The sequence below is a fragment of the Bos javanicus genome, chromosome 10 (assembly GCF_032452875.1).
Source record: "Bos javanicus breed banteng chromosome 10, ARS-OSU_banteng_1.0, whole genome shotgun sequence".
NCBI classification, from domain to species: domain Eukaryota; kingdom Metazoa; phylum Chordata; class Mammalia; order Artiodactyla; family Bovidae; genus Bos; species Bos javanicus.
Genome location: NC_083877.1, coordinates 81556388 through 81568136, shown reverse-complemented (window position 1 = coordinate 81568136; position 11749 = coordinate 81556388). Strand labels below are relative to the sequence as shown.

Below are 11749 nucleotides of genomic sequence, written 5' to 3'. Positions count from 1 at the left end.
CCCCTCGCCCGGCTTCCTTTTCCGGTTCGCGGCTGCTGAAACCGAAAGTGCGGTGTTGTGGCGCTGCCGGCAGGGCTTCTCAACCTTCACCTGCGCCGATCCTCGCTGACCCCGGTCGGGAAGCCAGAGTAAAATATGAACGGAAGAGTGGATTACTTGGTTACCGAGGAAGAGATCAATCTCACCAGAGGACCGTCAGGTATGTGCAGAAGTAATCGTCACTTGAGAGTAGAGTTCTTGAGGCTGTAAATTGCAGAGCGAACACCTCTTCAGCGGAGCCGGATTCTTTTGGCCCCGGAGAAGACGGCCCCCAACCAAGAGGTTTCCTGAAGCATTTGTGAGCAAATGGATGACTTGTCTTGGCATCCGGCGTTAGCCTGAGAGGATCTGAGGCGTCCACCTAATTTTGCAGTCGGTTGTTGGTTGAGTCGCTCAGTCGTGTCCGACTCTTTGCGACCCCGTGGACTGCAGCACGCCAGGCTTCCCTGTCGTGACCACCTGTTTTTATAGTCAGGAGGGGTTTCTTTCTGCTAATGGTACTGGAAAATCCTGGGGGGTGGGGGGGGGTGGGGAAGCCTACTTTTTTAGCCAGCACTGGTGAACACCACACCCCTCATTTGTCAGCTCTGTCCCTATTTCTGAGAGACCGTTTAGTGAAAATAGGAGCATAAATGGTGTGGACTGTAATTGCACATCCGTTTTCTCGGTGCTGGTATTCCTCCCTCCCGCCTTTCATTTCTGGAAAATTCATTCAGAGGGTTAACTGGAATGCTGAAGCAGAAAGAGACCTTAGAGATCCACTACAAATGTTCCCAAAGCTGGTTTCGCCTCAAAATTATCCAACTTTGTTTGGTTTTTCCTTTTTTTAAAAAAAAGTTAATTCCTAGAACCCATCTCTCTGAATTTGGATTCAGTGCAATTGTTTGGGCTTTTTCCTCTTTTCCTCCCAACAAACCTGTCATGTGATTCTGATACTACCAAATCTTCATTTTCACCCATAGTCCTCTCATCTCCTGATGCTCTTCACTCCACTAGGCTCTTAACATTGCTGCCCACGTTGGCTTTTGTTGCCTTTCCTTTATAGCTGTCTAGTGCTTTAAGAGCTGAAGCTGTGGGTTTATTTAACCTCTTACTAGTTCTTTGATACTCATTAGCTAACTTTACTGATATAAGCTTTAATTTGTCATTTATAAAGTGTGCATAATAGAGTACATTTCTAAGGGGTATGAGGATGAAATCAGTTAATCTGTAAAATATTTAGAACATTGCGTGGTAAACACTATGTGTTCATACTCTTGTTTTTATTGTTAGGAAATAAATGAATAGATGAACACAGTAAGTCTTGCTAAATACTGTTATTTCAAGTCTCCAACAGCTCATCGAGTACCAGGCACTCTATCTGAGATGTTTTTGTAAGCCATGCACACCTGTCTGTTGCCATCACTACTACCTAAATCAGTCCGTCTTTTCTCATCTGAAATTTTTTAGTAGCTTGACTACAACTTATAGATTATTTTTCATAAAATATGGCCCCGAATCATCTTTGTCTTTTTTCTTGTTATAAAAAATTAGAAATCAGCTTAATGAGAGTGTAATTTATTGCCAATCTGCATGGTTAAATGCCATGCTTAATAGGAGCTCCTAAACTTTTGTCAAAGGCTCATTCAGTATGCCCAAATCTCTTAGTTAATCTTACTTAATTTTCTTACTTAATTTAATCTTACTTAAATTTCTCCTTCTCTTCCTGTTAATGGTTATTGACTTTTGAGACTAACATAGAAAATTGTTGTTAAACCAAAATCTGTTTTTCAGTACTTTTCATCCATTGGTACTTGTTCTCCTAGGGCCAATTGAAACAATGGTAGTTGCAAGTATTTAAAGGCAGCTGGTTGTATTCCTGTTTTGTCTCTTCCTTCTAAGCCTAAATATCCCTAGTTGTTACATTAGTTCTCTTGTGTTTTGATTTGAGGTTTGATTCTTGTTTCCTGCTTAAGAATTTAACCTGTTTTGACATAGTTTCATCAATGTAGTATCTGCAATATTATCAGAATCACCTGACTGGAGCAGAGCAGCACTCTGATATTCTCTTGCTTATTTCAGTCACTAAATACTTTTAAAGTTTAGTGTAATATCACTTCACCTTTTTTGGTAGTTACATAACAGTGTTGCTGATGTTCAGCTGACCATTCACTGAAATTTTTCTGATCCTATTGATCTTGCAGACCTGAAATTCCTAGTATAACCATTTTTCTGAATTATTGGAATTAGGAAAAGCATCAAAGGAATGATTAATAATAATTTTTTTAGCTAATATATCTCACCTCAGAGTTGTTTAATTTCTGTTTTGTTTGTGCATTTATTCAAAATGAATGCATTTATTCACCTAGTGACTTTTAATGTTTTCTAAGCATTTTCATGTTTTACCCATAAAAGTTTATAAACTTTAAGAAATTTAGATGTTTGGTTGGTTCATTTAACAAGGTTTCAACTTGCCATAGCTAGTTACCTGCTATGTGGTGTTCCCAAGAAGTCTCACAGTCTGACTCCACTTTTCCTCACTGTGTCATCATTAAGATATATAGGGAATAAGTCAGTTATCACGCCTAGAAGCTTCCAGTAATTTGGGTAGTCCCAAAGTAGCGGTCTTTTCTCTTTTTGGGTAGTCCCAAAATAGCAAACTAGGAAAAGCCTCTAGTTCCAAATTCACATTTCTGTGTGTAGGCGGTATCCTCACTCTTTGTTTCAGTACAGCTTCCTTTGCAGGGACCTGATAATTTAATCAAGTAATTGCAAGAATGTATATACTTTTGTTTTTGTGTGTGAGTGTTCTGTCAGGGACAAGGGTCTTGGATAATTCCAGTGTTTGGGCCCATTTTGCAAGGCAAATGAACCTGTTCTGTCTGGTCTTGCTTACTACACAGGAAATAAAATCTTGGAAAAATTATGACAATGAAGTGAGTATCTGGTGAGGCAAAAAGAAGCTTGATACGTAGCTTGGCACCTATCCTATGCCTTCTTCCTGAGCCTTGTAAGGAGAGCCTCAGGTTGGATGACTGGAAGTTTCGTTCTCCTCCAAGAGGTCATGATTCTTTGGCCCATCCCATGTGTTGTTTCATGAGTCCTGCCATTTTTAACCAACAGTAAGTGGTCTAAAGAACCAGTTGAAATTTCAAATGCCTTTAAAGATTTGAAGAGTTCACTTTTTGTCCTTTACCGAACACTCTTTTCTTTCTGTAGAAATCCAGCTTGATTATAGTCTCAAAGCCTCCCGCTTTTTCCTTTATCAAATTGAGTTCTTAATGTTGGAAAGACTCAGTTACTGTAAGAAGTATGACAATGAATTTAATCTAGATTTTTTTACTTCATGTTGGGTATTAGTTTCTCTTGTTCAGGACTGAGTTCTCAATAAGTTTCAACAAGTTGCTTCTGATTACCATCTTTAAAAAGGGAACAGAATTTCTGTTTTTCTATTTTCTTTAAGGGAGTTGCAGAGGATAATGCGATGGAACAGTATTAATCCGTATCATCTTTCTGGCAGTATGCTAGTTATTTCATACACACACACATACGTATATACCTTTTTTTTCTTCAAAACCACCATGAGTGGTGATTATTAAATGAGAAAATTGTCTCTCAGAGAGGTTAAGCATTGCCCAAGTTCTAAAGTCAGTAAGTTTCAAAAGCCCAGAATTTAACCCAGATCTGTTGATCCCAGTGTTCTATATACTACCTCCTAGTATAGTAGCTGCATTTACTAGACTGCTGTGCTGCCTAGTCACATGGCTTTACAAAATGTTTCTATAGTTGAGCATCTATCAACTTTTTTTTCCTACATCTGTCTTTAAAAAATTCTTATTAAAGTTGATCCTTGAAGCAATCTTTAGAGATACAGTTTTTATAGCATATATTTTTCTCACTCTATGTGTTTTTTCCACATATTCCATCTCCTTGTTTCTGGAATCTTAAGTCAGTTTCCTACCCATTACATTGTATTATGACCAAATTCATTCTTCTCTCTTAAATTGTGTTTAGTGGAGAACCTTGTTTATGACTTTTTGAAAGTTGAAATAGACCATGTTACTAGTTATCTTTATGTAACAACATTCTTATATTTTTTGATATTCATCAATTTGCCTAGTCATTTCATGAACATTTGCTGACTACTCTGTGGCATGTGCCAGGCAAGGCATTAGGAAAACAGGAAATGAAATATATATCCTTTGAATCAGAAGAGCTCAGACTGAAGTTGAAGGAGGAGAGATAAGTAAGGAAGCAAATATAGAAATAAACACTATTTTTTTTTCTCCCTATGCTCTCACAGGACTCTGTGATCTTTCTAGAGTGGTTCAGAGCCTGGATTCTTAAGTCACACAGCGTGCTTCAATTGTGCTTAAGTCACACAGTCGCTTCAGTTGTGTGTGACTGTGCGAACCTGTGGACTGTAGCCTGCCAGGCTCCTCTGTCCATGGGATTCTTCAAGGCAAGAATACTGGAGTGGGTTGCCATGCTCTCCTCCAGGGGACCTTCCCGACCCAGGGATCGAACCCATGGCATCTCCTGCATCTTCTGCATCACAGGTGGATTATTTACAGTCACACAGACCTACATCCAGTTAACTGTGCCACTTAAGTAAGAGACATGATCTAGTAGAGACCAGGCATATGCATTCAGTTCTTGCACAAGGGCTTATCGTGGAGTGAGAGAATAAAGATGCTGGTGACTGAAAAAAAATGCATTATCTAAACATTGAGGATTATGTTTTATCTGGCAGTCTTCCTGGGGACTTCAGGCCCACAAGACAGCTACTCAAAGAGCTCTGAGGGAGTGCTCCAAAGAGGTAAAGGAGGAGCCAGAATATTATAGGGGTTTTTGCAACAAAGGCCAGGTAGTCAGAACATCCAAAGATTACTGTTAATGAAAGAAAAGTAGGTATCTCCAGTTAGGAAATTTAAGGCTTTTCTGTGTATGGGAAGATGTGAGTCAGGGTTCATTGAAATCATTCCTTTGATACACACCTCAGGTATGTAGGGCCAGTATCTTGTTCTTTCCCATTCTGAGTCCTCTTGGGGTGCACCGTTGAGGGTGGCTGCAGTGGCTGATGGCTTGCCAGTGGGTCAGCCTGTTTGTCTCCGTCCTGAGTTCCCTCAGGGCTCACTGTTGAGCAGCTGTAATATGATGGCTGCAACATCCTTTGTGTACCAAAGTGGCAGGCACCTTTTTCATCCACAATCTTGGTCATAAATTTGACCAACATTTGGAAGAAACATTTCATGACTAATTTTTGTCCCATGAACCTCCCTAGGAAGGCTCATTCCTAGATCAGGCAAAGATTCTGTTGCTATGCCACTCAAGGTGCTAATTTCTGGATTAGGCCCTGTTGATACTTTAAAATTCTCTGGATCCCCTGTCTTACTAATTTATTATGATCCAAGAAATGTTTTTCCTTGTTGCTTCTTCCCATACCTAGAGTTGCACTATTATAATTATTCTATGTAGAGTTATATATGTTTAACTCTCAAGACATCATTAGTTTTGTTGGAGGCCTGGAGTAACTGCAGGAGACAACAATCTTACAAAATAGTCAGGATGTAAATAACACAACCAGTAACATTAACAGAGTCAAGTGTAGCAGACAGACTTAAAGCACAAACAGTTAGGAAACAAAGAGAACAAATTAAACCAAGATCAGTATAATTAGTTGTAATCTGGTTGCAGTAAACCATCAAGTCCACAGGCGAGCCAGCTTGGAGAAGCCAAATTATGGAAGGATCTGGAATAGGTAGATCAAATGCTTACCTATATATTGGAAAGAGAAGTGTAGGAGCAGTGAAAAGAGGCCCTGATGTACATCCTGACAGGTACTGCCTAAAACATCTTTGGTAGGTATTGACTAAAAAAACAAAAGCACAACCTAGACGTTGAAAGTTATGTTTTATTTGGCAGATAGAACTGAGAACTTAAGGCCAGGGCAAAGCCTCTCAGGTAGCTCTCAGTCTGCTCCAAAGAGGTAAGGGAGGAGCCAGGATATACAGTAGTTTTTGCAACAAAGACCAGGTAGTCAGAACATCAAAAGATTACTGTTAAGTAAAGAAAACCAGACATCTCAAATTAATGAATTTAGAGCTTTTCTTTGTGGCTCGAACCCAGGTCTTCTTTGCGGGTGGGGTCCACACCCCCCGCCCCCAACCCGCCACCCGTCTGAGCCACCAGGTCTTTCCTTCTGTACATGGGAAGACGGGAAAGTCTGGGCTCATCGAAGTCATTCCTTTGATACACGCCTGAGCTGTAAGGCCAGCATCCTGTATCTTGCTCTGAATCTCCTCAGGATACCTCATTGGAGATGGCCAAGCAGTGGCTGACTGCTTGATGACAGGCATCCTGTTTCAGTCCTGAGTTTGCTCAAGGTTCACCGTCGGGGGCGGCTATAACGTGATGGCTTGATGGCTGCAGCAACCTTTGTTTACTGATGTAGTAAGGCAGTATTTTTTTTCATTCACATAGGCCATATTCTTTGTTGCTTCCATCAGACGGGGCACCAGGATGGAGAGGGACTGAGTTGAGCACAGTACATTTTTTTGTTGCTATACCATCTTTCTGTTCCTTTGAGATGTAAGATTTTCCCTTATTCTCTGCTTGTTTGTCATGCACACTTGTTCCTCTGTTTTGGGAGAAGTAACAAATAAAAAGTCACATATTTCATCTTTGGACCAGAGTTTCTCCAGAGAATATAATAGTTTTAAGTGAAAAGATGCCTCATTATTAATCTCTTGAGTCACTTATTTGAATCTTTCTTTCAGTCTACACATATATTGAGCAGTGACCATAGGGCAGGTTTCTGTGCACAACACTGTGGATACAAAAGAGAATTGAATTTTAATATAATTGCAGTGGGTAGCTGAGCATAGTGATTAAGAGCATTTTTGCCTGCATTGCTAGCTACGTGCGCTTGGGCAAGTTACCTCACTTCGCTATACCTTGATTTCTTGAAAATGAGGGTATTAATAGTACCCACTCAGAATCTTTGTGAGAATTAAATGGGGATTTTATTTTGTTTTGTTTTACAAATGATGCTGATTCTGTATCGGGTACTTATCTAAGCAGTTTGCCAAATTTAATTAATTTAATGGTGCCTGTCATTGCTGCTGCTGTGTAGAAAATAGACTTTACTAGGGTAGGAGCTCGGAGAAGGCGATGGCACCCCACTCCAGTACTCTTGCATGGAAAATCCCATGGACGGAGGAGCCTGGTAGGCTGCAGTCCATGGGGTCGTGAAGAGTCGGCCATGACTGAGCGACTTCACTTTCACTTTTCACTTTCATGCATTGGAGAAGGAAATGGCAACCCACTCCAGTGTTCTTGCCTGGAGAATCCCAGGGATGGGGGAGCCTGTTGGGCTGCCGTCTATGAGGTCACACAGAGTTGGATATGACTGACTCGACTTAGCAGCAGCAGCAGCAGCAGCAGGGTAAGAGCTGAATCATCTAGGAAAGGCACCGTAACCTATCTCACAGGCATTTTAGGGACATTGGGCTTTCCCTCCTGTATTTCTCTTCTTTTGTGCCTTTTTTTTTCCCCCAGGTTTTGACAAAGCCTGCTAGAGGCTCACAGAGACATTTTTAACCTTGCTGCATTTCCCCAGAATTAGAAATGTTAGGAATTCCTGGCTGGAGTGTTATTTCCAATGGTTTAACAGAAACTTAACACCAACTGAGGTCCATAGGTGTACTGGGTACTGTATGGGACAGGACATAGAAAAATAAACAAAAGCCAGTCCCCTGCACATGGATGTTTATAGCAACTTTATTCATCATTGGAACTAATTGTTGCAGTAAAGAGTTAATTAAACCAGTCATTTCAGTGAAGTATGTTTCTAGGCAAAAGGAAGGTGGTGGTTTAGTCGCTAATTGGTGTCCAGCTCTTGCAGCCTTGTGGATTGTAGCCTGCCAGCCTCCTCTGACCATGGGATTCTCCGGCAAGACTACTGGAATGGGTTGCCATTTCCTTCTCCAGAGGCAAAAGGAAGAGGTCATTGAGAATCATGGAGACATGGAACACTTAGGTGTAGAAGGGTGAAAAGCAGGGAGGTGGTAATTATTATTTTTTTAAATTAAGACTTTATTTATTTAGAGCAATTTTTGTTTCATAGCAAAATTGAGAAGAAGGTCAAGAGATGTTCCATATCCCCCATTCCCACATATGCATGATGGTTTAGTCACTAAGTCGTGTCCAACTCTTAGGACCCCATGGACTATATAGCCTGCCAGGCTCCTCTGTCCATGGGATTCTCCAGGCAAGAATACTGGAGTGGGTGGCCATTTCCTTCTCCAGGGGATCTTCCCCACCCAGGAATTGAACCCAGGTCTCCTGCATTGGCAAGCAGATTCTTTACTGACTGAGCTACAAGGGAAGTCACATATGCATAGCCTTCCCCATTATTGACATCCCCCCTAGAGTGTTTGTTACAATTGGTGAACCTACATTGACGCATTGTAAATACCCAAAGTCCAGTGGTTCACTTTAGAGTTCACTCTTTGTGTTGTACCTTCTACAGAAGTAGAGAAGTGTAGAATGACTTATGTCCATCTTACAGTATCATAGAGAGTTTCACTGCATTAAATCTGTGCTACATCTCTACAGTCCTCCCTTCCCCCAACCCTAGTAACCACTCATCTTTTTTCTGTCTCCGTAGTTTTGCCTTTCCAGAGTTTCATACAGTGAAAGTCATACAGTATGTAGCCTTTCCAGACTGGCGCCTTTCACTGAGTAACATGCATTTAAGGTTCCCCATGTTTTTTCATGGCTTGATAGTCCATTTCTTTTTAGTGCTAAGTAATAGTCTGTTCTGTGGAGAAGTGTGAGAAGTAGGGGAATGTAATCACATTTTTTGCTCAGTTGTTACCAAGTAATTGATGCTTTGAGGAACTTTGGGCTATCTTTTATTATTGATTAATTGTGAGTCAGTAATAGAGGATTACAAAGAGTCAGACACAACTTAGCAACTGAACAAGAAAAGACTTCCCTGGGGGTCCAGTGGTTAAGAATTCACCTTGCAGTTCAGGGACACAGACAGGTTCAATCCCTGGTTGGGGAACCAAGATCCCACATGCCGCAGAGCAACTAAGCTAGCACACTGCAACCTCCTGAGCCCATGTGTTAAAACTGTTGAGCCCGCGTGCCACAACTGAAGAGTCTCTGCTCCAACAAAAGATTCTGCATGACGCAACAAAGATCCCACGTGCTGCAACTAAGACCCAACACAGCCGAATAAATATATTTTAAAAATATTAGATGCTTAGAATACTTGCATTTTTGCACTTGAGAATTATCAGATTTCATTTTAAAATCAATTTTATTGCAGTATCATTGACATGTAGTAAAGTACATCCATTTTAAGTATAAAGTTCTGAGAAGTTTGTCAAATAATATGCATATGTATAATCACGACTCATCACTTGAGAAAATTCTCTGTGTGTTCCTGCAGTGGGCCCTCTCACTGCACGCTCTAGGCAACCACCAGTCTGATTTCTATCACTGTAGATCAGTTTTGCCTAATGTAGAATGTCACAGAAATAGGATCATATAGTGTGTATTTCGGAGAAGGCAATGGAACCCCACTCCAGTACTCTTGCCTGGAAAATCCCATGGACGGAGGAGCCTGGTGGGCTGCAGTCCATGGGGTTGCTGGGAGTCTGACACAACTGAGCGACTTCACTTTCACTTTTCACTTTCATGCATTGGAGAAGGAAATGGCAACCCACTCCAGTGTTCTTGCCTGGAGAATCCCAGGGACGGGGGAGCCTGGTGGGCTGCCATCTATGGGGTCGCACAGAGTCGGACACGACTGAAGCGACTTAGCAGCAGCAGCAGTGTGTATTTAGGCTTCTTTCACTCATTTACACATTTATTTGGTATTACTGTCAGTATTTCATTGTATGGGGCTTCCCAGGTGGCTTAGTGGTAAAGAATCTGCCTGCCAATGCAGGAGATACAAGAGACTCGGGTTTGATCCCTGGGTCAGGAAGATGCCCTGGAGGAGGAAATGGCAACTCACTCCAGTATTCTTGCCTGGAAAATCCCATGGATGGAGGAGCCTGGTAGGCTGCAGTCCATGGGGTTGCAGAGTTGGACACCACTGAGCAACTGAGCACAGCACACACATTTCATTGTGTAAGTATGCCACGATATACCATAGTATGATTATCCATTCACTTGTTAATTCACATTTATGTTGTTTCTGGGGTTTTGGTTATTAAAAATAAATCTGCTATGAGTATTCACATGTGACTCTTTGTGTAAACATGTATTTTAATTTGTCTTGATTAAATACCTAATAATTGAGAGTGGGTTTGCTGGTTTTAAGGGTGTGTGTTTAGCTTTAAAAGAAATTGCCAAAATGTGTTTCAAAATATGTGTGTTATTTTATACTTCTACCAGGTATGTATGACAGTTCCAGTTATCTCACATCCTTGCCAATATTTGATATTATCTTTCCTTTTTATCTTAGTCATTACAGGGGCTGTGGAATGGTTTTTATTTGCATCTCCTGGATGCAAATGATGATGGAGCATATTTTGATATATTTATTGCCCTTTCATATATATTCTGGAAAGTACTCAAGTCATTTACCCATTTGTATTGTATTGTTTGTCTTCTTCTCATCAGATTGTAAGAGTTCTTTATATATTCTGGACAGAAGTCCTTTGTCATGTTTATGTGCTGCAGATATTTTCTTTTGGTTTGACTTGCCTTTTCGTTTTGGGAAGTGGGGTTTGTGTTCTGAAGAGTGGAAGGCTTTAAGTTTTAAGAACAGTTTGTTGGGTTTTTTTTCTTTTTTCCCCTATGGTTGGTACTATTTGTATAATGTCTAAGAAATCTTAACTACCCCAAGGTAAAGAACATTTTCTTCTATGTTTTCTAATAAAACGTTACAGATTAGCTTTTATGTTTAGTTCTGTGATTCATTTCAAATTAATTTATTTTGCATATATTTGGGGTTAAGCATGCAAGTTCCTTTTTATGTCTGTCTCATACACAGTTGTCCCAACACTTATTGAAAATATTATCCTTTCACCATTGAAATACATTAATGTATCAGATAAATTGAGCATTTATATGTGGGCCCAGCATTGGTCTCAAATTGATTCCATTATCCTGTTTTTGTCTATACAAATATGTTGACAAATGTAGCTTTTTAGTAAGCCTTGAAATAAAGTGTGCCTTCCAATTTTGTTTGTTCCTTTTCAAAAATGTTTTGACCATTATAAAATAGAAGTTTAACAATGTAAATTAAAAAAAAAAAACCCAGAGTATAAATTTCCATGTAAATTTTAGAACCAGCTTGCCAATTTCTATAAAAATATCTGGTGAGATTTTGATTGGGATTACATGAGAATGTTACTGTTTTATGAAATGACGTTATCTGCAGCAACATAGATGGACCTGGACATTTTCATACTCGGTGAGGTCAGAAGGGGACGGACCGATGCCATATGGTATCACTTTATATGTGGGAACTAAAGTGTAACACAAAGTGTTCTGTGAAACGGAAACAAGCTCCCAGACATGGAGAACAGACTTGCGGTTGCCGAGTGGGAGGTCGGGTGATGGAGGGGTAGATTATGAGTTGGGATTAGCAGATGCAAACTATTAACTATAGAATTGATAAACAGTTAAGTATTACTCTGTAGCACAGGGAACTGTATTCAATATCCTGTGATAAACCTTAATGGAAAAGAATATGAAAGTATAT

General features: G+C 40.3%; 1 protein-coding gene across 1 annotated transcript in view; it reads left to right on the top strand.

The window, feature by feature from the left end:
- Positions 1 to 11749, top strand: part of SYNJ2BP (synaptojanin 2 binding protein) — a 41270-nt gene continuing 29521 nt past the window's right edge. Inside the window, exon 1 of the mRNA XM_061429279.1 lies at positions 1 to 199. Coding sequence (XP_061285263.1) covers positions 136 to 199 — 64 coding nt within the window. The 5' untranslated portion in view covers positions 1 to 135. The remainder of the gene's footprint in view (positions 200 to 11749) is intronic.